At 73.8% G+C, this 24,537-nt stretch overlaps 1 protein-coding gene across 1 annotated transcript in view; it reads left to right on the forward strand.

Moving 5' to 3' along the window:
* Nucleotides 1-24,537, forward strand: part of NBEAL2 (neurobeachin like 2) — a 53,719-nt gene that overhangs the window by 9,603 nt on the left and 19,579 nt on the right. The window contains exons 2-21 of the mRNA XM_029077846.2: nt 5,330-5,418; nt 5,959-6,150; nt 6,905-6,986; nt 9,301-9,413; nt 9,519-9,601; nt 11,284-11,372; nt 11,481-11,763; nt 12,545-12,651; nt 13,722-13,808; nt 15,681-15,764; nt 16,033-16,131; nt 17,334-17,890; nt 17,978-18,110; nt 18,465-18,584; nt 18,674-19,025; nt 20,387-20,469; nt 20,569-20,661; nt 21,842-22,013; nt 22,605-22,738; nt 23,603-23,762. Coding sequence (XP_028933679.1) covers nt 5,330-5,418; nt 5,959-6,150; nt 6,905-6,986; nt 9,301-9,413; nt 9,519-9,601; nt 11,284-11,372; nt 11,481-11,763; nt 12,545-12,651; nt 13,722-13,808; nt 15,681-15,764; nt 16,033-16,131; nt 17,334-17,890; nt 17,978-18,110; nt 18,465-18,584; nt 18,674-19,025; nt 20,387-20,469; nt 20,569-20,661; nt 21,842-22,013; nt 22,605-22,738; nt 23,603-23,762 — 3,112 coding nt within the window. The remainder of the gene's footprint in view (nt 1-5,329; nt 5,419-5,958; nt 6,151-6,904; nt 6,987-9,300; nt 9,414-9,518; nt 9,602-11,283; nt 11,373-11,480; nt 11,764-12,544; nt 12,652-13,721; nt 13,809-15,680; nt 15,765-16,032; nt 16,132-17,333; nt 17,891-17,977; nt 18,111-18,464; nt 18,585-18,673; nt 19,026-20,386; nt 20,470-20,568; nt 20,662-21,841; nt 22,014-22,604; nt 22,739-23,602; nt 23,763-24,537) is intronic.

Raw genomic sequence — 24,537 nt, forward strand, 5'->3', positions numbered from 1 at the left:
CGGGGACGGGGACCGGGAGCCTCGCGCGGGACGGGCCGACGGCCCCGCCTCTCGCTCCCAACGGCGCTCGGCACCCGGCGGGCGCTTAGCGGATCCCAACGTTCTCCCTGCCGTCCTGCCGTCCTCCCCCGAGCCCTCGGCGGAGAGAGCCCGGGCTCCGGAGTCGGGGGTCACGGGTTCGACTCCCGGCTCCGTCGGCCGTGTGACGGCGGACGGGTCGCTTCGCTTCCCCGGGCCTCGGTGACCTCATCTGTGAAACGGGGATTAGCCGCGAGCCTCCCGCGGGACGGCCCGACGACCCCGGATCTCCCCCGGCGCTCAGAACGGCGCGCGGCGAGCGCTCGACCGGCGGCAGCGTTGTTACTGTCGATCCGGAGACGGTCCCGGCGACATTGGCCAAGCGCTTCCCGCGTGCCAGACGCCGTACGGGGCGCCGGGGCGGAGGCGAGCGGGAGGGGCCCGGCCCCCCGGGAGCTCTCGGTCTCCGTCCCCGTCTCGCGGATGAGGCAACCGAGGCCCGGGGAGGGGCGGCGGCGAACGCGACGGACCGGCGCGGGGCCCCGAGCGGAGACGACGATCGTCCCGGTCGGGGAGGGCCCGCCCGGCGTCGGCGGGGCCGGGCCCGAAGCCGTCTTTCCGGCTCTCCGGGCCGGGCGAGGGGGCGGCGCCGGGCCCGGGCAGGTGAGACCGGTCGTTCGGGGCCCGCCCCGGGGCGGGGGTCCCCCGGGCCTCTCCCGTCCCGCCGCCCGGCCCGGCGCTCCTCCGCTCCGTCGTCCCCCTGCCCGGCGGCCCCATGCCGGCCGCCGCCTACCCGGCCGCCTTCCCCGACCCGACCCCCGACCCTCCCGACGCCACCCCGGGGCCCGGGACGGAGGCCGGATCGCCCCGGAGGACGGGCGGGGCTCGCCGGAGCCCTCGGGACGTGGAGGTGAGGAGGGCGCCGACGCGGGGAGGGGGCCGGCCCGCCGTGGCGGCGAGAAGCGGCGCGGCTCAGTGGAAAGAGCCCGGGCCCTGGAGCCGGAGGTCACGGGCTCGAATCCCGGCCGTCCTCGTCGGCGCCTCGGCTCCCTCGTCTGGAAAACGGGGACGGAGACCGGGAGCCCCACCCGGGACAACCCGATTGCCCCGGCTCTCGCCCAGCGCTCAGAACGGCGCTCCGCACACAGTAGGCGCTTAACAGATACCGACGTCACCATCGTTACCGGCCCCGCGCCGGGCGCGGGGCTCCGATTCCCCGAGGGCGCCCGGCACGGTGGCTGGCCCGGGGCGGGGAGCCGGCGCGCCCGCGGTCGTCGGATGGGGTGGGCGGCCAAGGGAGGCCGGAGGATGGAAGGCCCGGGCGGGCCGAGCCAGAGGGGGCGCGTCCCCCCGGCCCCGCCGGCGAATCCTCCCTCCCTGAGGGGCGGGCACCCGGCGGTCGAGAGACCCGGGTTCCGATCCCCGCTCCGCCGATCGCGGGACCTGGGTCGGGTCACTCCGTTTACTCCGTTCTCCCGACACCCCTTCTCCCTCCCGCCTGAGACCTCGAGCCCCGACGCGGGCCCGGTCCGGTCGCACCTACCCCGGCGCCCAGGACGGGGTCTGACACCTCTGCCCCCGGCCGCGTCCCCGAAAACGTTCGGTCTACGTTTGCCCGCTCTCGGCCCCCCCCCCCCCAACCCGCCTTCCCGGTTCGACGTGCGGGTCCCCGATTTCTCGACTTCCGTGAACGTCCGGCTGCCGGCGGGCGTCGCCGTCGCCCCCCGGGCGGACCCCCCGACCCGCCCTCCCGCGGGGGCGGGGGCGGGCCGGGCGGGCCGGGCGGGCGAGGAGAGTCCCCGAGTGGGAGGGGAGCCGACCCGCCTCCCGAAAATCCCGTCTCCTCGCCGCCGCCCCGACGGGCGTCGAGACCGGAGGCCGGGGGGGGGGGGGCGGCCGGAGGGCGGCCGCGCGGGGGGCCCACGTCGAGGGGCATCGGGGCGCTTCTGCGGCGGGAGGGATGGAGGGTGGACCCGAGGAGCGGTCCAAGGTGAAAAATGCAAGGCAGGGGGAGGGAGGGAGAGTGCGGAGCGGAAAATTACTCCATTCATCCATTCATTCATTCAGCTGCATTTATTAATAATGACGACGACGGCATTCAAGCGCCTCCGACGTGCTAAGCGCCGTTCTAATAATGTTGGTATTTGTTAAGCGCTCACCACGTGCAGAGGGTCGTCGCCCGTGAGGCTCCCGGCCTTCGTCCCCGTTTTCCGGATGAGGTCACCGAGGCACGGAGAAGTGAAGCGGCTCGCCCACAGTCCCCCGGCTGCCGGGCGGCGGGGCCGGGATTCGAACCCATGACCTCCGCCTCCGAAGCCCAAGCTCTTTCCACCGAGCCGCTGCCGCTCCTCTGAGCGCTCACCGTGCGCGGAGCGCCCCACTCGGCGCTCCGCTGGTCGTCGCGGGCGGGGGGCGTCGCCGTTGACTGCCGCGTCGCCCTCTCCCTAAGCGCCCACCACAGTCCCCCGCGCGCGGTCGGCGCCCGATCGACGCGGCCGACGGACCGGGTGACGGAACGGCCGCGTGTCTGAGGGGGCCGCGTCCGCGTCGTCTCGCCCCGGGGCGTTCGGCGCCGTGTGGCGGGGGGCGACTCGACGCGCGGCGCGGCTCGGTGGGAGGAGCCCGGGCCGGGGAGTCGGGGGTCACGGGTTCGAATCCCATCTCCGCCGCCGGGCAGCCCGGTGGCCGGGGGCGAGTCCCTTCCCTGGGCCTCGGTGACCTCATCCGGAGAATGGGGAGGAAGACCGGGAGCCTCGCTGGGGACGACCCGATGACCTAGCGAGCGCCTGACGGACGCCGCCGTCATTATCGCACGGGTAAAATCCCGCGACGGTCGGGGCCGCCCGGGAGGGGGGCGTCTGACCCCCGGCCCCCGCTCCCCCGCCTCCGGCGTGGGGTCGCTCGGTCCCGTCGGGCGCGGGCTCTGCGCGGGACGCCGTCCCGAGCGCCCGGGAGAGTCCGGTAGACCGGCGGAACGGCCGCGAGGTCAGGGAACGAGGTCGGTATCTGTTGGGCGCTCACTGTGCGCCGAGCACCGTCCCGAGCGCCGGGGGAGACGCGGGGGGGATCGGGTCGGCCCGCGGGGGGCTCCCGGTCTTGATCCCCGTTTTACAGACGAGGGAACTGAGGCGCCGAGAAGCGAGGTGACCTGCCCGGGTTCCAATCCCGCCCCCCCCCCCCCCCCCCCCCGTCCGCCCCGTGGCCTTGGGCGAGTCCCTTCACCTCTCCGGGCCTCCGTGACCTCCTCCGGCAAACGGGGACCCGGTCGGCGCTTGACCGACACCGCCGTCGTCACGGTTCGGTCGGGGCCCCGGCGGCCTCGACGGCGGCCTCCTCGGCGGCGGGCGCCCCCCGCCCCCCTCGGGCCTGCGGTCTCCGGGCCCCGGAGGAAACCGCCGCCTCTCACAGCCACGGTGACTGTGCGTTTCCTGCCCGCCCCCCGCCCGGGGGCCGGGGACGGATGGGGGGGGGGCGGGGGGACCGTTTCCCCTCCGGCACCGGCCGCTCCCCGCCCTCGGGACCCCGGCCGCCCCCCGCGTCCCGCCGCCGGCGTCCGAGGAGCGATGGAGGAGCCCCGGGGACCGGGGGGTCAGGTGACGGCCGGACGGGGGGCGGGCGGGGGCCGCCGGGCCTCGGGGACGGGGGCGGGGACGGGACCCTCCCCGTCCCGGCGGGCGCGGGGAGGAGGGACGGCGTCTCGGCGAGGCCTCGGCGGCCCCGCGGGGCCGTCCGTGTGCCGGGGCGACCCCCGGGGATCCCCCTCCTCGCCGCCCGGCCCGGAGGACGCAGAGACGGCGTCCCCCAAGGCCCGCGGCTCCCCCCGCGGCTCGGGCCGCCCCTCGTCCGGCTCTGCGGACGGGACGCGCGGCCGGGGAGGGTGGCGGTCCCCACCCGGCACCTCCGGGCCCCTTCCGTCCCCCCCGATGGGCGTGTTCGCCGGGCGCCCCGCCGAGCGCCGCCCGTACGGTCATCTGGGCCGGAAGGTCGTCGTGGGCGCCCAGTCGTCCGGACCGGGGCGCTTAGCGGACGCCGGACTGAACCCTCGGGAGAGTCCGGTAGACCGGAAGCCCGTTCCGCCGGACTCTCCCGGGGGTTCAGGTCGGCGCCCGGCACGCGTTCCCTGCCTCCGGCCGGCTTACGGCCGAGAGGGGGATTGGTAGAAATTAAGAAATCCGAGGGAAGGAAGGGGTGCGGGGCGGGGAGCGGGAGCAGGGCGCGGTCGGGGAGGGCTTCCCGGAGGAGGCGGGCCCTCGGCGGGGGCGGGGGGGGGGGCCTTCCGGGGCCGGAGGCGGGGACGTGGGCGCGAGGTCGGCGGCCGGAGAGCCCGGGAGCCCGTTACGGGGCGGGGACGGTCTCCGTCCGCGGCCGGACCGTCCATTCCGGGCGCCTAGCGAGCGCTCCAGAGATACGGTGGGATGGAGGAGAGAGGCGAGACGGAGGCCCGGCGAGCGGGGCGGCGGCCGAAGCGCGGTCCCGGGCAGGGGACGCGTCGCCTTCTCGTCGTCCCGTCCGCTCCCGGACGCTCGGTACAGTCCTCCGCCCCCGGTAAATACGCCGGAGCGGACGCGTCAGGCGACCGACCTCCCCGGGGAAGCGAGACGTTTCGCTTCGACGTCTGCCGGCGCTGTTCGGCCCACCTCTCCCGAGCGTTTGGTACGGTGCCCCGCGCGCGGGGAGCCCCCCCCCCCCCCGAGTCGGATCGGTGGGGCGGACCGACAGCGTGGCGTCCCCGCTGTTCTTGGCGCTCTTCCCGGTCGTCTCCCTCCTCTTCGCACGCGCCCGACGCCGTCCTAGGCGCCGGGAGGGATGCGGGCCGATCTCGTCTCTCTCGTCCGTTCCCGCGTATTCATCGAGCGCTCACTCTGTGCACGGCACCGTGCCGAGCGCTCGGAACGGACAGCCGGGCGACGGGTGAGGGACGGTCCCCGTCCCCGCTTTGCGGACGGGGGAACCGAGGCGGAGGAAAGCCGCGTCACCGGACCGGGGTCGCCGACGGCTCGAGGACCCGGGCCCTTCCGAGCGCCGGGCCCGGGCTCTACCCGCCAGGCGACCCCGTCGCCCGCCTGCAGAAAGGAAGGAGCCGGGGCTCGGGGGTCCGAGGTGGCGGGTTCGAATCCCGGCTCCGCCCCTTGTCAGCCGGGAGACCGGGCGGGGGGGGCGAGTCGCTTCACTTCTCGGGGCCCCGGTTCCCTCGTCCGGCAAACGGGGATTCGCCGGGGGCCTCACGTGGGCCGACCCGATGACCCCGTATCCCAGCGCCACGTGCGGAGCGCTGAATAAACGCCGATATCGTTGTTATCGTTATCTTCAGAGGGACCCGGGCTACCTGCAGCAGTGGCTGGAGGCCTTCGTGGCCAGCTTCGAGAAGGTCATCGCCGTCCAGTCTCTGGAGCCGCGCCGGTGAGCTGACCCCGCGGGGGCCGGACGGGGAGGGCCGGACGCTCCGGGCGACGGTCCGGACCCCCGGCCCGCGGCGGGCGGGAGAAGGACGTCGTCATCGGCGCCTCGCGGTCCCCCAGGTGCTCGGTACGGCGTCCCGCGCCCAGTAGGCGCTCGGTAACTACCACCGAGAGAGGAGCCGCTGACCGATGTGGCCCCCCCCGGCCAGCCCTCCCCCCCCCGCCCCGGGACCCCGTCTTGCGGTTTCCGGGCGGCGGAAGGCAGGGAACGCGTCCCTTTCTCGTTCCGCCGCTCGGTCCGGCGCGCCGCGGGGGTACGACCGAACGGACGGAAGAGGCCCCCGGACGCCCTCTGGGCACCGGGTCGTCTCCGGGATCAGTCCGAGACGCTCGCGCGTCCTGTCGAGCCCCCGTCCCCGGAGAACGAGAAGGGAATTCCCGCCGGGAATTCAGAGTTTGACGCTGCTGGATCCGCCCCTCCGGGACTCCCGGCCGCGGGGGGCTCCGCCGTTGAGTCCGCCCGCCCTCCGTCCCGCCGCAGGCCGGAAGAGGCGGTGGCGGAGATCCCCAGCCTGCCCCGGGACCTGCTCCGCGTCCTGAGCCAGCAGCTCAGCGTCTGCGCGGAGCGTCTGCGCCGCCGCCGGCCGGACGGGGACGGGGACGGGGACGGGGGGACCCGGGCCGGCCTGGCCCAGGCCCTGCTGCTGGTCAAGTTCTTCGTCGTCATCTGCAGGTAGGCCGGACGCCCCCCGGGGAGGGCGGGGGGGACCCCCGGAGCTCCCGCCCCGCAACGAACCCCCGCCCCCGAGGTCCCCCCGGCGCGGCTCGGGGCCGCGGGCCCCGGGGGTCGGAGGCCGTGGGTCCGGATCCCTCGTCCGCCGGGCCGGCTTCCCCGGGCCTCGGTCCCCTCGTCCGGAAAACGGGGACGGAGCCGCGGAGCCCCACGGGGGACGGCCCGATGACCTCGGATCTCCCCCGGCGCTTGGCACGCGGTAGGCGCTTCGTCAGCATCGTCGCGCTACCCGTTAAGCGCTCACTCCGTGCGGAGCGCCGTTCGAGGCGCCGGGGGAGACACGGGCTCGCCGTCCGTCGCCCCGTTTTCCAGACGAGGGGACCGGGGCCCAGAGAAGCGCGGCGGCTTGCCCGAGGCCACGCAGCGGAGGAGGTTGGCACCCGGGGCCTCCGACCCCCAAGCCCCGGCCCCCGCCACCGAGCCGCGCCGCTCCCCCCCGCACGTCGCGACGGCCCCGGGGCCCCGGGGCCCGTCCTACGCCCCGGATCCCGCCGACCCGATCGACCGAGCGCCTCCCGGGGCTCCGGCGACGGCCCCCGGCCCGGCCCCGGGAAATCCGGGAGGGGCGGGGGGGCTCCCCGAGGGAGGGGGAGGGATTTCCGGGGTCCGCGGTGGCCGGGCCGCGGCCCGTGCGTCCGCGCAGGCCGGCCTGAGCGTGCGTGTGCGCGTGTGGACGCCCGCGGCTCTCTTCCAGGAATCCGGAGAACGTCCAGCCCGACAAGACCCCCGTGTTCGTACACCAGGTCATGGCCCTGCTGGCAGCCTGCACCGCCCAGGTGAGCTCCGCCGGGCCGGGGGGGGGGTCTCCGCGCGCCCCCCCCGGGAGCCGCCGAGCCGCCCCCGCGGGGTCGCGGGTTCTAATCCCGGTCTGCCGGGTGACCGCCGGCCCGCCGTGGGCCTCGGTCGCCCCCCCGGCACGACGGGGATTGGGACCCTGAGCCGCCCCCCGGGGGACGGGGACCGGGTCCGGCTCGGTTTGCCCGTATCCGCCCCGGCGCGTAGCGCGGCGCCCGGCGCGTAGTAAGCGCTTAACGGGTCCCGGCGGCGGACCCCGGGCCGCGAGGCCGGCGGGCGCCGAGGCGGCTGGGTCTGAGACGGGACGCCGTCGATGATGACGCGCAGCGTGACGGCGTTCGTTAAGCGCTTACCGTGGGCCAGGCACTGTACTGGGCGCCGGGGTGGACCCAGGCCCGTCGACGTAGGGCTGGGAATGGGCCTGCTTATTATCGCATTAACAGCGATAATAACGTCGGTATCTGTTGAGCGCTTACTCTGTGCCGAGCACCGTTCCGAGCGCCGGGGGAGAGACGGGGTCGTCGGGTCGTCCCCCGCGAGGCTCCCGGTCCTCATCCCCATTTGACAGATGAGGGAGCTGAGGCACGGAGAAGCGAAGCGACCGGCCCACGGGCACCCAGCTGCCAAGTGGCGGAGCCGGGATTCGAACCCATGCCCGCCGACCCCCAAGCCCGGGCTCTCTCCACTGAGCCGCGCCGCTTCTCTCATTCTACTTACTGATCGGCGACCGCTGGCGGCGGGGGGGGAGGGGGGACAGGCAGAAGGAGCAAAGCTCCAGCCCGTGGTTGGGCAGGGATCGCCTCTGTTGCCCGATCGTCCGTTCCAAGCGTTTAGCACAGTGCCGTGCGCACGGTCGGCGCTCGATGAATACCGTCGAATGAACGACGGACAGGTGAGCGCCCCCTCGCGGCCAGTCCGGGGACCCCGAGAAGCCGGGCGGTCCCTAGCCCCGGGCTACCGTTTGAGCGCCTACGCCGCGCCGGAACACCGGACCGTCGCCGCGCGGTGCATTCCAACCGCCGGCACAGCGCTCCGCACACCGTAAGCGCTCAGTAAATAGCCTCGAATGAACGGATGGACGACCGGGCGCTCGGGAGAGCCGAAGACCAGCGCCCTCAGGGAGCCTCCGGTCCAGAAGGGCAATAATAATAATAATAATAATAATAACGTTGGTATCGGTTAGGCGCCCACTATGTGCCGAGCACCGTTCTGAGCGCCGGGGGAGACCCGGGGGAATCGGGTCGTCCCACGTGGGGCTCACGGTTAACCCCCGTTTTCCGGATGAGGTGACCGAGGCGCGGAGAAGCGAAGCGACTCGCCCGCGGTCACGCGGCCGCCGAGCGGGGATTCGAACCCGTGACCTCCGACTCCGAAGCCCGGGCTCCTGCCCCCGAACCACGCCGCTAAGTCAGCCGGTCGCCGCGCCTCCTCTGCGCCGAGCCCCGTGCCGAGCGCTGCGGCGGGGGGAGGATATTCGGAGCGGGGCCCGGCCCCCGTCCCGCACGGGGCTCCCGTTCTCCGTGGCGGGGAGAGGAGGGAGTCTGGTCGCGTTTTTATCCTCTCCGTAATCGGCCGATCCGTATCCGTTCGTATTTACTGAGCGCTTGCCACGGGCGGAGCACCGTACCAGGCGCTCGGAATGAACGATCCGGCAACAGGTAAGAGACGATCCCCGCCCGACGACGGGCTCGCGGTCTCCCCCCGGTCGCCCCAGACCGTCGGCGCAGCGGTCGTTCCTTCGGTCCGAGCGCTCACTGTAGTGCGAAGCGCCGTCGTCCCGCCCGATTCGACCGCGTCCACCCCGGAGCCTGCCGGGGCGGACGCCTCGCGAACGCCGTCGTCCCTGTTATCCTATTTTACTGTTATTCACATCCCGGGTGTGGGCAGGGAGCCTAGTCGTTCATTCAGTAGCATTTACTGAGCGCCCACCGTGTGCCGAGCGCTGCGCCGAGCGCTTGGAACGGACGGATCGGTAACAGATACGGTCCCCGCCCCTGGACCGGAGGCCCCGGGTCCCGATCCCGGCCCCGCCGCTCGTCTGCCGGGGGGGCCTCGGGCGAGCCGCTCCGCCTCTCCGGGCCTCGGCGGCCTCGTCCGTCGAACGGGGACCGGGAGGCCCCGCGGCGCAACCCGAGGACCCCCGAATCTCCCGCGGCGCGAGCGCTCAGCCGATACCGGGCCGGTGATCCTAATCCTGCCCGGGCCCCCCCCCCCCCCCCCCGGGAGATTCGAACCCGCCCCTCGGTCCCGCCGTCTCGCCCGAAACCCACCCGCCGTTGCTCTGATCCGCCCCAGCTCAAGAGCGGCCCCCCGCAGCCGGCCCAGCTGGAGACGGTGGCCGCCCACGTCCTGCTCCTGTGCGAGTGTCTCTTCGACCCCTACCAGACCTGGCGGAGGCAGCTGAGCGGGTGAGGGGGGCCGGGGGGGCCGGGGGGCGGTTCCCGGGGGCGGCTCCGGGGGTCCCGACCCCCCCCCCCCCGGGTCCTCCCGTCCACCTCCCTCCCCCCCCGCAGGGAGGCGGTGAGTCCGAAAGAGAGGAGCAGGTACAGGTTTGCCGCGGCCGCTCTGCCCCAGACCTTCGGCGACGTCTTCCAAGGTGAGCGTCCTTCCGTCGCCTGCGTCTCTGCGCCGTGCCCCCCTTCTGCCCCGGGGGGGGGGCCGGACGGCGGCCCCCTCCTCCGGGGGCCGGGGGGGATCCCCCTTTCCGGTCCGTCTCCGGACGAGCGGCCCATCCGGCCGTGTCGACGGAGCGCCTCCGGAGCGCTAGACGGAGCGCTGGGCGGAGGACGCTAGGACGATTTGGTCCCCGGCCCGGTCCGCCTCCGGGAAGAGCCGGCGCTCCGGTTCCGATTCGGGTAGAGCCCGGGCCGGGGAATCGGGGGACCCGGGTTCTGATCCCGGCTGCGCCGCTCGCCGGCTCCTGTGACGGCGGGCGGGTGGCTTCCCCGGGCCCCGGTCGCCTCATCTGGAAAATGGGGATGAAGACCGCGAGCCCCACGTGGGACGACCCGATGACCTCGGATCTCCCCCGGCGCTTACAGCGGTGCTTGGCACACAGTCGGCGCTTAACAAATACCGACAGTATTATCGGCATTATCATCGTTATTATTATTATTGTTATTCCCCGGGCCTCTTCTCCCTCCCCGTTGGACCGTGAGCCCCACGCGGGTCACGGACTTTGTCCGACACCGTTCATTTCAGTGCCCGGCCCCCAGTAAAGTGTTTAACTCCCGGCTCTGCCGCCTGGCAGCCGTGTGACCGTGGGCGAGTCACTCCACTTCTCTGCGCCTCGGTCCCCTCATCTGTCAAACGGGGATTAACCGTGAGCCTCACGGGGGCCGACCCGATGACCCCGGATCTCCCCCGGCGCTCAGGACGGTGCTCCGCACATAGTGAGCGCCTAACAAATACCAACGTTATTTAGCAAGGGCCGATATTCTTACGATTATTATTAAGTGCCCGGGGAGGGCACGGCGGGTGGCCCGGGGCCTCTGGGGTCCCGGCAGTCGCGCCGCCCCGGTCCCCTTGCCCGCCCGGCGTCCCCATCTTACAGGCCGGGGAACCGAGGCCCAGAGAGGCGGAGGGACCGCCCCGCGGTCACACGGCAGGGCGGGCGGGATCGGAACCCGGGCCGAGGCTGCCCGGCCGGCCCCCTCCCAGCCGGCGACGCCCCCCCCCCCCCCCCGTCCCCGACTCCCGGAGGGACCGTTGGGGCCCGGGGCGTTGGGGGACTCGAGGACGCGGCCCCCAAACCGAGGGAGCAAATAGAACCTTTATTCGCGTTTCATGTTTGCCCTCGGGCGGGCGAGGGACCCCCCCCGGGCCCGGGCCCGGCCCGGCACCTGCCGCCCGCCCCAGAGCGCCGGGGCAGTTTTCAGTCATGAAACAGTTGGCGGCTGAGGGAGAAAGCCCCTAAAATCCCCAGGAGGCTTTTGTTTCCTGGGTTTCGAGAGAGAAGCCGGGGTCTTCCGGGGGCGGGGGGAGTTCCCGGGAACCGTGCCTCGGTGGGCCGGGTCTGCAGGTTTCCGGGCGGCCCCGACCACCCTCTGGACCCCCCGGGATGACCCGGCCGTCCCCCCGCGGGGTGGGCGGGCCGCCCACGGTGGGGGTCGTCTTCCCCTCTTGCGCCCGCGCCCCGCCAGGGGCCCGGGGGGGGGGGGCGAGGCCCTCGCCGGCCCGGAGGCGGGGGGATGGACCGGGTGACCCTCGGAAGCCGCCGCGAGGGTCCCCCTGCCCGGCGGCGACGTCTCGGGCCCTCGCCCCGTCCTCCGCCCGCAGAGTGTTTCCGGGAAGGCGAGCGGCCCCTGCCCCCGGCCCTGCAGCTGCGCCTCGTCCACCTCTTCGGAGCCGTCGTCTCCGGCCGGAAGGTTCGGGGCGGGGGCCGGGGCGGGGGGGGGGGGGGGGGCGGTCGCGGGTTCGGATCCCCCGGGGCGGGCTGACCGCCCGGCCGTCGTGTCGTCCTCCCCCCGCCGCAGGAGAACGCGCTGGCGGCCGTGGGCCCGGGCTCGGTGGGCGCGCTGCTGGGGGTCCTGCGGGGCTGGAGCGGCCCCCCGGGACCCCCCGGGGACCCCCGGCTCCTGCGGCTGGTGCTGCGGGGGCTGGTGGCGGCCGTTCACCTGCTGCACGGCTGCGGCGCCCCCCGGCGCGGGCCCGAACTCCGGGCGCTCCTGGACGGCTACTTCCACGTGCTCAACGCCGACCGGGCCGCCCCCGCCCATCCGGAGGAGGGGATCGTCACCCTCCGGATCGGCATGCTGGGTAATCGACAGTACCGATGATCGACCGGCGGCGCGGCCCGGGGAGTCGGGGGCCGTGGGTTCCGATCCCGGGCCGAGCCGCTCCCCCGTCTCGGGGCCCCGGGTGCCTCGTCTGGGAAACGGGGGTGAAGCCCGGGAGCCCCACCCGACGACCCGGCATCGGCCCCGGCGCGTAGAACGCCGCCCGGCACGCGGTCGGCGCTCGGCGGGCGCCGCCGCCATCGCTGTCGGGGGCCGGGCCCCCTCCAGGGCGCCAGGCTGGAGCCGAGCAGATGGCGTTGGGACCCGGTCCCCGTCCCACGTGGGGCTCCCGGGCCCCGTCCCCGTTTTGCGCAGGAGGGAACGGAGGCACGGGGGAAGCGAAGTCGCTTGCCCGAGGTCACGCGGCGGAGCCGGGATTAGAACCCGGGTCCTCCCGACTCCCGGGCCCTAGCCGCTACGCCGCGCCGCGTCTCTCGGCGGGGGCGGGCGGGGCACGTCGAGGCAGGGCGGGCGCTCGCCGAGCACCGGCGGAGCCGGCGGGCGCCGTCCCCGCCCTCACGGAGCTTCCGGTCTCGCCTACCGTGCGCGGAGCACCGTACTAGACGCTCGGGAGGGCGGGATGCGACAGCAGACGGACGCGTCCCCGCATCCCCCCGCTCCGGCGTCTCCCCCCGGGGCGCGGGGCGGAGGGGGGGGGCTCCCCAAATCGGCCCTCGGGGGGGGGGGGGGTCGACTGGCGCCCGGGATCGTCCGGCCCGAGCGGCCCCCGACCCCTCGACCTCCGACCCCTCGCCCCGCAGACGCCATCCCCCGGATGCTGGACTGTGAGGACCGCCCCACCCTGCAGGCGGATTTCCTCGGCAACAACTGCTTCGAGCACATCATCCGCCTCGTCCAGAACAGCCAGGTCGGCCGGGGCCGGGGGGCCCCTCTTCCCCCCGCCCCGCATCCCTTCCGGGCCGGACGCCCCGGGCCCTGCCTCGGCTTCCCCCTCTGCGGGGGCCGCGGCCGGGGGTGCTCCGGCTGCCCCCCTTCTCGCCCCAAACCCGGCTCGAGGAGCCCCGCGGGGGCTCCCTCTCGGCGATCTCGGTCAGGCGCCCCCCCGTAGCGCTCGGGGACCCCGAGTTGCCGGGAGGTCACTCGGGGAGCGGGACGCGAGAAAACCCCTCGGAAAACGGTCCCTCCGAGGGGGCGGGGGGCGGTTCCTCATTCACTCGGTCGTGTTCACTGAGCGCGTACTACGTGCGGAGCGCCGTGCGGAGCGCGCGGAACGGCATCGGGTAGAGACCGTCCCGGCCCGGCGACTGACCCGCACCCGGTTCCCGCGCGCCCTCCCCAGGGAGACGCCCCGCCCGGCAGGGCCCCGGGACGGGCGAGGAATAGTAGGGGGTCTGAGGCGGGCGGGGTCCCGCGGCTTCCCGGCCGCCGCCGACCGTGCTGTCGGTTAAGCGCCCGCCGCGCGCCAGACGGCGTACCGGGCGCCGGCGTGGATACGAGCGAGTCGGGTTGGCCGCGGCCCGGAGCCCCCCGTTTTCGGAGCCCTTCCGACTCCCGGGCCCGGGCTCTCTCCACCGGGCCACGCTTCCGCTCTGACGCGCCCCGGGAGCGCCCGGCGCCGACCCGCGCGGAGCGGGACCGACCCGGCCCCCTCCCGGCCCGTGCGCGGCGGCGCCGGCCCGACCGAGGCCCGGGGCCCGCCCCGCCGTCGCCGCCCTCCTCCTCCTCTCCGCGCGGAGGGCCGGGAAGCGGGAATTCCGGCTTCCCTTCTCAGCTTCGGGGCTCCCCTGCCCGCTCCGCTCTGCCGCCCATCCCCGCGGGGTCCGCGGATGGGCGGGCGCCGGCCGGCGGGTGCCCCCCGACCTCCGCCGTCCGGCCGTCCGCGGGCCAGAGAGACGCCGGCGGCTTCTCCCCGCTAACGCCCTCTCTCTCTTCTCTCCCGCCCCGTCCCCTCCCGTGGCCAACGGCTCCTCCCACCAGCTCTACCAGAGCTCCTGGTGCCCGGCGGCTCGGGGGGCAGGGAGGGAGCCCGCCGCTCAGTTACCGCCCGAGACGGGTGCCCAGAAGGTACTTGCTCGCCTGCCGCGCGGGTGCTGGGGGCTTGAGGCCGGGCAGACGCGCCGGTTCCGCGGGGTCACGGGGCGGGGGGGTCGCCGCGCCCCTCCTCCCCTCTAACCTCCTGTACGTCGGGCGTGCCCCGCCTGGTCGCAAAAAGCCCCCGTCCCATCCCGGAGCCCGTTCTTCATTCCTTCAGTGGTATTTATCGAGCGCTTACTCTTGTGCAGAGCACTGTACTAAGCGCTTGGAGCGAACGAGTCGGCAACGGATAGAGACGGTCCCCGCCCTTCGACGGGCGCGCGGCCTGAGCGGTTTTCATCCGGTCGTCCTTACCGAGCGCTTACCGCCGGGCGCGGCGCCGTACCGGCCGCTTGGGAAAGTACGATGGACGGACACGTTCCCTGCCCACGGCGAGCTTACGGTCGAGGGGGATGACGACGAGCGCCCGCTGTGAGCCGGGCGCCGCTCTGAGCGCCGGGGTAGGGACGGGGCCGGCGGGTCGGGCGCGGTCCGCGGCCCGCGTGGGGCTCACGGCCTTCACCCCCGTTTTACAGACGAGGGAACCGAGGCCCGGAGGGGTCGAGCGATTCGCCCGAGGCCACCCGGCAGCCCGGGGGAGGAGCCGGGATCAGAACCCAGGTCCTTCTGACTTCCGGGCCCCGGGCCGTATTCACTAGGGCCTTCCGGCTTCTCCTCCACGCGAGGCCCCCCGCCCCGTCCTCTCCCCGGACCCTCGTTACGTCCCCTCGTGCCCCCCAGAGGGCAGCGAGGCGGAGCCCGCCCTTTCCGTATCCACCGTAGTGATCACGGCGTCTCTTAGGCGCTGACTCTGTGCCAGCCCCCGGGGTAGACGAAGGGCGGGTCGAGTCAGACCCGGGCCCCCGTCCCACGAGAGCTCGCGGTCCGAGGGGAAGGCAGGGCAGGCGTCGAGCCGCCGGTCCCCGGGCGAGGCAGCCGAGACCGAGCCGAGCGACTCGCCCGAGGCCCCCCGGCCTCGGCGGGACTGGAACCCGGGTCCCGGGCTTCTTCCTCCGCTAGGCCGCTCCGCTCTCGGGCTCGGCCCGCCCCGGGCAACCTTCAAAGCTCCGTTCAAAGTCCCCCGGGCCTCGAGACGGCCCGCGGGACCCCGGCCGCCGCTGGCGTTTAGTCCCAGGAGCTTCGGGGGGGCCCGCGGGCCGGTGCTTCTCTGCGAGGGCGACATCCGGAATTCCACCGTCGCGGCCCGCCCTGCCCGGGGTCGCCCCTTGGCAGGGGTGGGAGGGTTCCTTCGGACCGCCCCCCGTCGCCGTGGCCCCCTGCCCGACGCCCACAGGCTCCCCGCAGGGGGTCTCTTCCGGCCCCCGGCGGGCCGCTGGCGTCTCCTCTCGGCCTCCGCCGGCGGCCGGCGGCGGGGTCCCCGGCCGCCGGAGCGGGGGGTTCGCGCGGCACGGGATCCCCCCGCATCTGGCGCCCGTTCCCTCTCTATCCCCGCCCCGGGACGGGGCGCGGGCGGGCCGCGGCCGGACGCGCCGAGGTCAGAGGACGGGAAGGGCCTCCCGGCCGGGAGGCGCTGGAGGCCGGGAGGCCGGCCCGTCTTCGCCCCCGGGGTCGGGCCGTTGGTCCCTTCGGTCCGTCGTACTCGTGGAGCGCTTACCGCGTGCGGGGCGCTGGGCCGAGCGCCCGGGAGAGGACGACGGAACGATCGAGAGATGCGTTCCCCGGGCCGGGAGGGTGAAACGCCGCCGGGGCGCTCCCCTAGTGCGGCGCCGTGCCGGGCGCCGCCGACCCGAGGCCCGGCCCGGGTTCCGCGGCCTGTTCCCGCCCCGGGACGGACCCACCTGCCCCCGCGGCGGGGGGGGGGGGGGTCGGGGGTCGCGGCTCACGACCCCTCCCCACCCCCAGGCGCCGGACGGGGACGAGGACGCCATCGCGGTTCACGCCGTCGCCGTCCTCACCGCCATCATGAGCAACTCGCCGTCGGCCAAGGTGAACGAGCGCCCCGTTACCCTTCGGGCGCCCGCTCCGGGCCGACCGCCGTCTTAAGCGCCGGGTCGGGCACGAGGTCAGCGGGTCGGGCCCAGTCCTCGTCCCTCCGGGCACGGTCGTGATCCCCCTTTTAGAGATGAGGTGACGGACGCAGGAAAGGGAAACGACCCGCCTCCGGGGATCGGGACCCCCGGCCTCCGAGTCCCGCCGCGGCCCCGGTTTCCCCGGGGGCCGCCGGGCCCCGTCGAGCCGCCCTCTCCCCCGACAGGAAGTGTTCAAGGAGAGGATTGGCTACTCCCACCTGTTTGAGGTCCTCCGATGCCAAGGCCCCCCAACTCGCCGCCTGCTGCAGGAGCTGCTCAACATGGTAGGGACCCCGGCCCCCCGAAACCCGTCGTCGCGGGGCTCCCCCAGACCTCCTGATCGGGAGGCGTCCAGCCGCCCTTTCTGTTTCGATTTCTGGTGGTATTTCTTAAGCGCCGAGCATCTGTCGCCCTTCTAACCGCTGGGGTCACGCCAGTACTACCGATGAGAATAACGTCGGTATTTGTTAAGCGCCTACGCTGTGCAGAGCACCGTTCTGAGCGCTGGGGGAGACACGGGGCGATCGGGTCGTCCCACGCGAGGCTCCCAGTCTTTTCCAGATGAGGGAACTGAGGCCCAGAGACGTGAAGTGACCTGCCCGCAGCTGACGAGTGGCAGATCCGGGATTCGAACCCAGGCTGTAAATAATGATGGGATTCGCTAAGCGCTTACTGCGTGCCAGGCACCGTAAATAATAAATAAGGATGGTCTCCGCCAAGCGCTTACTCCGTGCCAGGCACCGCAAATAATAAATGATAAGGATGGTATCCGCCAAGCGCTCACTCCGTGCCAGGCACCGCAAATAATAAATGATAAGGATGGTATTTAAGCGCTCACTCCGTGCCAGGCACCGTAAATGATAAATGATAAGGATGGTATTTAAGCGCTCACTCCGTGCCAGGCACCGCAAATAATAAATGATAAGGATGGTATTTAAGCGCTCACTCCGTGCCAGGCACCGCAAATAATAAATGATAAGGATGGTATCCGTTAAGCGCTTACTCCGTGCCAGGCACCGCAAATAATAAATGATAAGGATGGCATCCGCTAAGCGCTTACTACGTGCCAGGCGCGGTCATTTATAGATAATAAGGATGGTATCTGTTAAGCGCTTACTCTGTGCCGGGCACTGTAAATAATAAATGATAGGGACGGTATCTAAGCGCTCAGTATGCGCCAGGCACTGTAAATGATAAATAAGGAGGGTATCTGTTATAGCGCTTACTCCGTGCCGGGCGCTGCGAATAATAAATAAGGATGGTACTTGCTAAGCGCTCACGACGCGCCAGGCGCCCTCATTTGTAGATAAGAAGGACGGTATCCGTCAAGCGCTCGCTACGGGCCGGGCACCGTCCGAAGCGCCGGGGGAGATAGCGGGTCATCGGGCCGGCCCCCGCGGGGCTGCCGGTCTCGAGGCCCGGGGAGGCCGAGCGCGCCGAGCGCCGGGGGCGGGGCGGCGCGACTGAGCGGGCGCCGTCCCCGCAGGCGGCGGAAGGCGACCACGCGGCCCGCCCGCCCCCGGCCATCCGCAACGAGCAGCCGCTGCTGGTCCTGGCCCGCTGGCTCCCGGCCCTGCCCTCCCCGGACCTGCGGGTCTTCCTGGCGGAGCGGCTGCGGGCCCTGTGCGACGCGGGGCCCCGCAGCCGCTCGGCCTGCGTCCGGGCGGGCATGGTGGACCGCCTGCTGGAGGCCCTGGGGGCCGGGCCGGGGCCCCGCTGCGCCGACCACCTGCTGCAGCTGCTGCGGGCCCTGGGCGGCGTCTCCCTGCGGCCGGCCCAGCTGCGTCGCCTCTTCCGCCTGCTGTGGCCCGAGGCCGGCCGGGCGGCCCACCCCTTGGCCGCCCCGGTGGTGCGGGCCCTGTCGGGCATGGCGCGCCGGGAGGGCCCCGACCGCGCCCTGCGCTACTTCGACCTGACCCCCGGGATGGCGGGCATCGCGGTGCCGCCCATCCAGCGCTGGCCCGGGGCCGGCTTCTCCTTCCACGCCTGGCTCTGCCTCAACCGGGAGCCGGCCTCCCGCCTCCGCCGGAGGCAGCTGTACAGGTGAGGGGGCCGCCGGGGGGGGACGGGGGACGGCCCGGGGGGGGGGGCCCGCCGGGGTCGGCGGCCTGACGGTCCCGCCCGCCCCAGTTTCTTCACCCCCGGCGGCACCGGGTTCGAGGCGTTCTTCACGGCCGGCGGGACGCTGGTGGTGGCCGTCTGCACCAAGAAGGAGTACATGACCGTGGCCCTGCCCGAGTTCCCCTTCAAGGACTCGGCCTGGGTGGGTCCCCCCTCGCCCCGGGGCGGGGGCGGTCCCCGCTCCTCCACCCGCCCGGTCGAGGGGTGGCCCGTCGGGGGGGGGGTCCCGGTTTCCCGGCGGCACCGGGGCAGCCGCGGCGGGCGGCGGGGTGGATTCGGGGGGATGGGGTCGTCCCCCGGGGAGGGGGCGGCTCCCCGTCCCGCGGAAGAGGGACCCGGGGCCCGGCGAGGTTGAGCGGCTCGCCCGAGGTCCCACCCCCGGGCCGAGCGCCCGGGCGGGGACGCGAAGGGGGGGGAGGTCCCGCCGCCCCCGCGCCGGAGCCGGGGGCGGCGGGGGTGACGCGGGGCTCTCGCGGGGGCGGGCCGGTCGCCGCAGCACTCCGTCGCCGTGGTCCACGTCGCCGGCCGCCGACCCTTCGGCCAGAACCTGGTCCACGTCTACGCCGACGGGCGGCTCCTCAGGACGGCGCAGCTGCGCTGCCCGTCGCTCGGCGAGGTGGGTGCCCGGGCGGGGGGGAGGGGGGCCGCCGCCGGGCCGCCCGGCCCCTTCCCCGGCCGACCCCGGCCGCGTCCGCTCCCCTCCAGGCCTTCTCCTCGTGCTGCATCGGCTCGGCCGGCCACCGCACGACGACCACCGCCGCCGGCCCGGGCCCCGCCGCCTTCGCCCCGCCGGCCCGCTTCCCGGACCCGCCCTTCCCGGCCCACCCGCTGCTGGCCCGCTCCCGGTCCTTCCCCGCCGCCTTGGCCGGCCGCGGGTGGGCCCCGGGGCCCCCGGCGGGGCCGGGGACCCCCCAGGAGGGCGGGGTGACCACGACGGTGGCCGGCGGCCAGGACACGGAGTGGGGCAGCCCCACGTCCCTGGAGGGGCAGCTGGGGTCCGTGGCCGTCTTCCACGAGGCCCTGCAGGCGTCCCACGTCAAGAACCTCCACGCCTCAGGTGGGGGCCCCCTCGGGGACGGCCGTGACCACGGCGTCGGCCGAGCGCCCGCTCCGGGCCCGGGGGGGGGGGGGGGTCCCGCGGGCTCCGTCCCCACCTCCCGGGAGGCCCAGAGGAGGTGACCCGCCCACGGACACGGGGCGGACGGGCGGCGGAGCCGGGATCAGAACCCGTGCCCTTCTGACCGCCGGGCCCGACCTCCGACCCCTAGGCCTCGCTGCTTCCCGGGATCGGGGCTCCCCCGGGAGACCGAGCTCAGGGACCTACTGATGATATGGGAAGCGGCGCGGCTTGGGAGTCAGAGGTCACGGGTTCGACTCCCGGCTCCGCCACTCGTCAGCCGGGTGACCGTGGGCGAGTCGCTTCGCTTCTCCGGGCCTCGGTCACCTCATCTGGAAAACGGGGATGAACCGCGAGCCTCACGGGGGACGACCCGATGACCCCGTATCTCCCCCGGCGCTTAGAACGGTGCTCGGCCCGCAGCGCGCCTAACAGACGCCGGCGTCATTATTATTGACGACGACGCTCGTGGTGTCGGTCCGGCGCGGACCACGTGGCCGGGCGCCGTACCCAACGCCGGCGTCGACGCACGCAGATGATCATAACGTTGGGATCCGTCAAGCGCTCACTACGTGCCGAGCACCGTTCTAAGCGGCCGGGGGAGATACGGGGTCATCGGGTCGCCCCCCCCCCCCCCGTGAGGCTCCCGGTCTTCATCCCCATTTGACAGATGAGGTCGCCGAGGCCCAGAGAAGCGAAGCGACTCGCCCACGGCCACCCGGCTGCCGAGTGGCGGAGCCGGGATCCGAACCCGTGACCTCCGACTCCCACGGCCGGGCTCTTTCCGCTGAGCCGCGCTGCTTCTCTGAATAATCAGAATTACGGCACTCTTTCGGCGCTTCCTACGCTCCGGGCGCCGTACCAAGCGCCGGGGTGGATGCAAGCAAATAATAACCATCCGAGTCGTGGTAATCTTTAAGCGTCTACTAGGTGCCGGGCGCCGTACCGGGCGCCGAGGTGGATGCAGGCAAATAATAACCATCGGAATCGTGGAATCTTTTAAGCGTCTACCAGGTGCCGGCCGCCGTACCGGGCGCCGGGGTGGATCCAAGCAGACGATAACCATCCGAATTGTATTTTTTAAGCGTTTACTAGGTGCCGGGCGCCGTAGCGGGCGCCGGGGTGGATCCAAGCAGATCGGGTGGGGCTCCCGGGCTCCATCCCCGTTTTCCAGATGAGGGAACCGAGGCCCGGAGACGCCAAGCGGCTCGACCGAGGCCACGGGGCGGACGGGGCGGGGAGGGCCGGGGCGGGCGCAGCCGCCCCGCTCCACCGGCGGCCGGGGTCCCTCTCTCCCTCAGGGCCCAACGAGACCTCGCCCTTCAAGCCCGACAGCGAACTGCACGAGCTGAGCGGCAAGCTGCTGCTCTATTACACTCCCCAGGTGGGGTCCGCCGGAGGACGACGACCGGGCCGGGGGTCGGGGGAGGGGGCCGGGGGTGGGCCCGGGACCCTCGCCAGCGTCCCGTCCCGTCCCCCTCAGGCCTGCCGGAACAACATCTGCCTGGACCTGGCGCCGGGACAGAGTCTGGACGGGAGGCTGACCGGGCATAAGGTGGTCAACTGGGACGTCAAGGTAGGCGGCGGGCGGGGGACGGCGCCGCTTATTCGATGGTAATGATAATCGCGGCGTCCGGTAGACGCCCATTCGTTCAGTCGGGCCGTCTGCTGAGCGCTCGCCGAGCGCCGTCCTAAAGCCGCGTGGCTCGGCGGAAAGAGCCCGGGCCGGGGAGTCGGAGGTCATGGGTTCAGATGCCGGCTCCGCCGCCTGGCAGCTGGGGGACCCCGGGCCGGTCGCTTCGCCGGGCCTCAGCGACCTCATCCGTCCAATGGGGATGAAGACCGGGAGCCCCACGGGGGACGACCCGTATCCCCCCCAGCGCTTAGAAGAGTGCTCGGCACGTAGCGCTCGACGGATGCCGTCGTTATCATTATGCTAAAAGAGGAATGCTGGTATTTGGTGAGCGCTACGTGCCGAGCACCGTCCTGAGCGCTTGGGATGGCCGGTTGGGTGACAGAGAGGGGCCGTCCGTGCCCAACGGCGGGCTCACAGTCGAAAAGGGGGGAGACGCAAAACGAGACGGGCATCGGAGCCGTCCCATGCGGAGCCAAGCGGATTCGTTTCACTCGGTCGTATCTACCGAGCGCTCGACTGGGCGCCGTACCGGACGCTTCCAAAGTGCAGTTCGGCCACAGAGGGAGACGGTCCCTACCCGACGGGGGGCTCCCGGTCCGGGAATCGGGTCGGATCCGGTCCCCGTCCCACGTGGGGGGCCCTCCCGGGCCCGATCCCCGTTTGGCAGACGAGGGAACCGGGGGCCCAGAGAAGCGACACGCGGCGGACGGGATTGGAACTCACGACCCTCCGACTCCCAGGCCCGGGCTCCACCCGATAGGCCGTGCCGCTGCTCGTCGTCGACGTCGCGTCGGTGACGGTGACGCCGACGGCGTCGGTTAAGCGCGTCGAACGTGCCCGCTACTGTACCGAGCGCCGGGCGGAGGCAAGCAGACGGGGCGGGACGCGGCCCCCGTCTCGCGCGGGGCTCGCCGTCTCCGCTCCCGTTTTCCGGAACCGAGGCCCGGAGTCCTGGTGCCCGCAAGCCCGCCGTGGGCGGGGAGCGCGGCTCCGGACTCCGGCGGCCTCGTGCCCTCCCAAGCGCTCGGTATAGTCCCTGTGGTCGGGGGCGCGCGGGGGGTCGGTGACCCCGGAGGGCACCGGGGACCGCTGACCCCCGGCCCCCCCCCCCCCCCCGCAGGACGTGGTGAACTGCGTGGGCGGCATGGGGGCCCTGCTGCCCCTCCTGGAGCAGGTGGCCGCCCAGGCGCGCGAGAGCGAGGGGCTGCCCCAGACCCATCACCTGGTAGGGCCGGAGCTGACGTCCTCTCACGACGCCCAGGGGCTGCTCATCCCCCTGGGCAAGGCCTCGGGTAAGAACCGCCCCCCGCCCAGCCTCCCCGACCCCACCCCGGGCCCCGGGGGGGTGGGGACGGGGGGGGGGCAGCCGGCGCCATCCGTTCATTCGGCGCTGTCCACCGAGCGCTTACGGCGCGCCCGGCGCCGCCGTACCCGACGCTCGGAGAGTACGGTCCCGGCGACGGAGACGATCCCTACCCCCCGACGGGCTCACGGCGGGGGGAGACGGACGGCGGAACGAGTAGACGGGCGGCCGGGGCGTGAGCGCTCGCCACGGGCCGAGCACCGGGGGAGATACGAGGGCAGCGGGCCGCGGCCGGTTCCCCCCCCCCCCCCCCCCGGTCTTCGTCCCCGTTTTCCAGATGAGGGCACCGAGGCCCGGAGAGGTGAAACGGCCGGCCCGGGCTCACCCGGCGGACGGGGGACCCGGGGCGGGCCGCTCGGCGCCGCCGGGCCTCGGTCTTCTCCCCCGTACAACGGGCGAGGCGCGCCGGCCCTCCCCCTCACGCCGTGTGGGACGGGGCCCGCGACCGGCCCCGGGGCCCCCGGCGCCCGGCCCGTAGCAGGCGCCCCCCGGGGTGGGTGACGGCCGGCCTCGTTCCCAGAGGGCCGCCTGGAGCGGAACGGAGTGGCCGCCTTCCTCCTCATGGTGAAGAACTTCCTCCGCGGGCACCCGGTCAACCAGGACGGCTTGATACAGTGCCACGGGCCCGCCATCATCGGGGCGCTGCTGCAGAAGGTGAGCCTCAACGGCGCGCTCTCTTGCCCCGGAGGGGTCCCTCGGGGAAAACAAGACGCCACCCCGGGGAAGGGGGAGACGGCCGGGGCCCGTCGGGGACTCCCTCCCTCCCCGGGCCGCTCCGGGCCCCCCCCGGGCCCCCCCGGCTCTGGCTCCTGCCGCCCCGGGCCCGCCCCCGCCTGTCGGCGGACCCGTCGGCCGTTCGCTCGTCCGGCCGTATCCATCCGTTCGGTGGCGTTGACCGAGCCCTCCCGGCGCGCGGAGCGCTCCGCTAGGCGCTCGGAACGGACGGCTCGGCGACAGGTGGACGCGATCCCCGCCCGACAGCGGGCTCCCGGTCAAGGGGGAGACGGGGACCGTGAGGAGGGAGGGCGCCGGCCGGGGGCCGCCGGCGGGACGGGCGAGAACGAGGCCCCGCGAGGCGGAGCGCTGGGCCGAGCGCTTGGGAGAGGACCGAACGGGCACATTCGCCGCCCACAAGGAGCTTGCCGTCCGGGCGGCGTGGAGCGGGGGGACAGAGAGGGATGCGGAGCGATAAACGGCGGACGCGAGCGCTGCGGGGAGGAGGGACGGGAGCGGGCCGGGGCGACGCAGAAGGGAGCGGGAGAAGGGGGCCCAGCCGGGGAAGGCTCCCGGGAGGAGGCGGGCCTCCCGTAGGCCTTGGGAGAGGGGAGGGCGCGGGGCGGGTCCGCGGGCGTTGGCGGGACGCGGGCCAGGGGGCCGGCCGGGCAGCTCCTCGAGGGCAGCCATCTCCGTTGGGCCGGCCTCGCCCGCCCGTTGGGCCCAGCGCTCCCCGCGCGTTGCGAGCGGCCCCGACCGGCACCCCCTGACCGACGCGTTGGTTGCCCGGGGGCGGGGGAGCAGGTGCCCAGCCACGCCATGGACATGAACGTGCTCGTGGCCGCCCAGATGCTCATGGAGCAAGTGGCTTCGGACGGGCACGGTCCCCTCCTGCACCTCCTCTACCAGCACCTCCTCTTCGACTTCTCCCTCTGGAGCCACAGCGACTTCGCCGTCCGATTGGGTGAAGCCCCTCCCCGCCTCGGTCTCCCCCCTCCCCGCCGTGACCGTCGGCGCGTCTCCCGGGGTAGATGCGGGGTCGGCGGCCTGGCCCGCGTGGGGCTCACGGTCGGCGGCGTCCCCCGGGGACGGGTGAGGGAACCGAGGCCCGGGGGCGGTGAGGCGACTCGCCCGGAGTCACGCGGCTGAGGTGGGATTAGAACCCACGACCCCCGACGCCCAGGGCCGGGCTCTTGCCGCTCGACGCGCCGCTCCCGACCGGGGTATTCGCCTCGCCCTCCCGCCTAGCGGGAAGAGGAGCCGGGCGGCCCCGGGCTCTCGTCCCGGCGCCGCCGCTCGTCCGCCGGGTGACCTCGGGCCGGTCGCTTCCCTTCTCCGACCCGTCTGTCGAACGGGGATGAAGACGGCGAGCCCCCGGCGGGGCGGGGGCCGCGGCCGACCCGATTAACTGGTTGTTAAGCGCTCGCTCCGCGTCGGGCGCTCTTCGGGGCGCCGGGGCCGCTTCGGGCTAACGGGGTGGGGCACGGGCCCCCGCCGGATCCACCCCGGCGCTTAGAGCAGTGCCCGGCCCATAGTAAGCGCTTAACGAACCGCGACCGTCGCCGTCGTCGGCTCGGACCCCCGACACGAGCCACCCGGCACCCTGGGACCCCCCCCCCCCTCCCGACCCCCGCTCCCCTTCCTTCGCGCCCCCTATCCCGTTCAGTCGTATTTATTGAGCGCTCAGCGTGTGCGGAGCACTGTACTGAGCGCTCGGAGGGCCCGGTGCGGGCAACGGA

This window comes from Ornithorhynchus anatinus, chromosome 13 (assembly GCF_004115215.2).
Source record: "Ornithorhynchus anatinus isolate Pmale09 chromosome 13, mOrnAna1.pri.v4, whole genome shotgun sequence".
Taxonomy (NCBI): Eukaryota; Metazoa; Chordata; class Mammalia; order Monotremata; family Ornithorhynchidae; genus Ornithorhynchus; species Ornithorhynchus anatinus.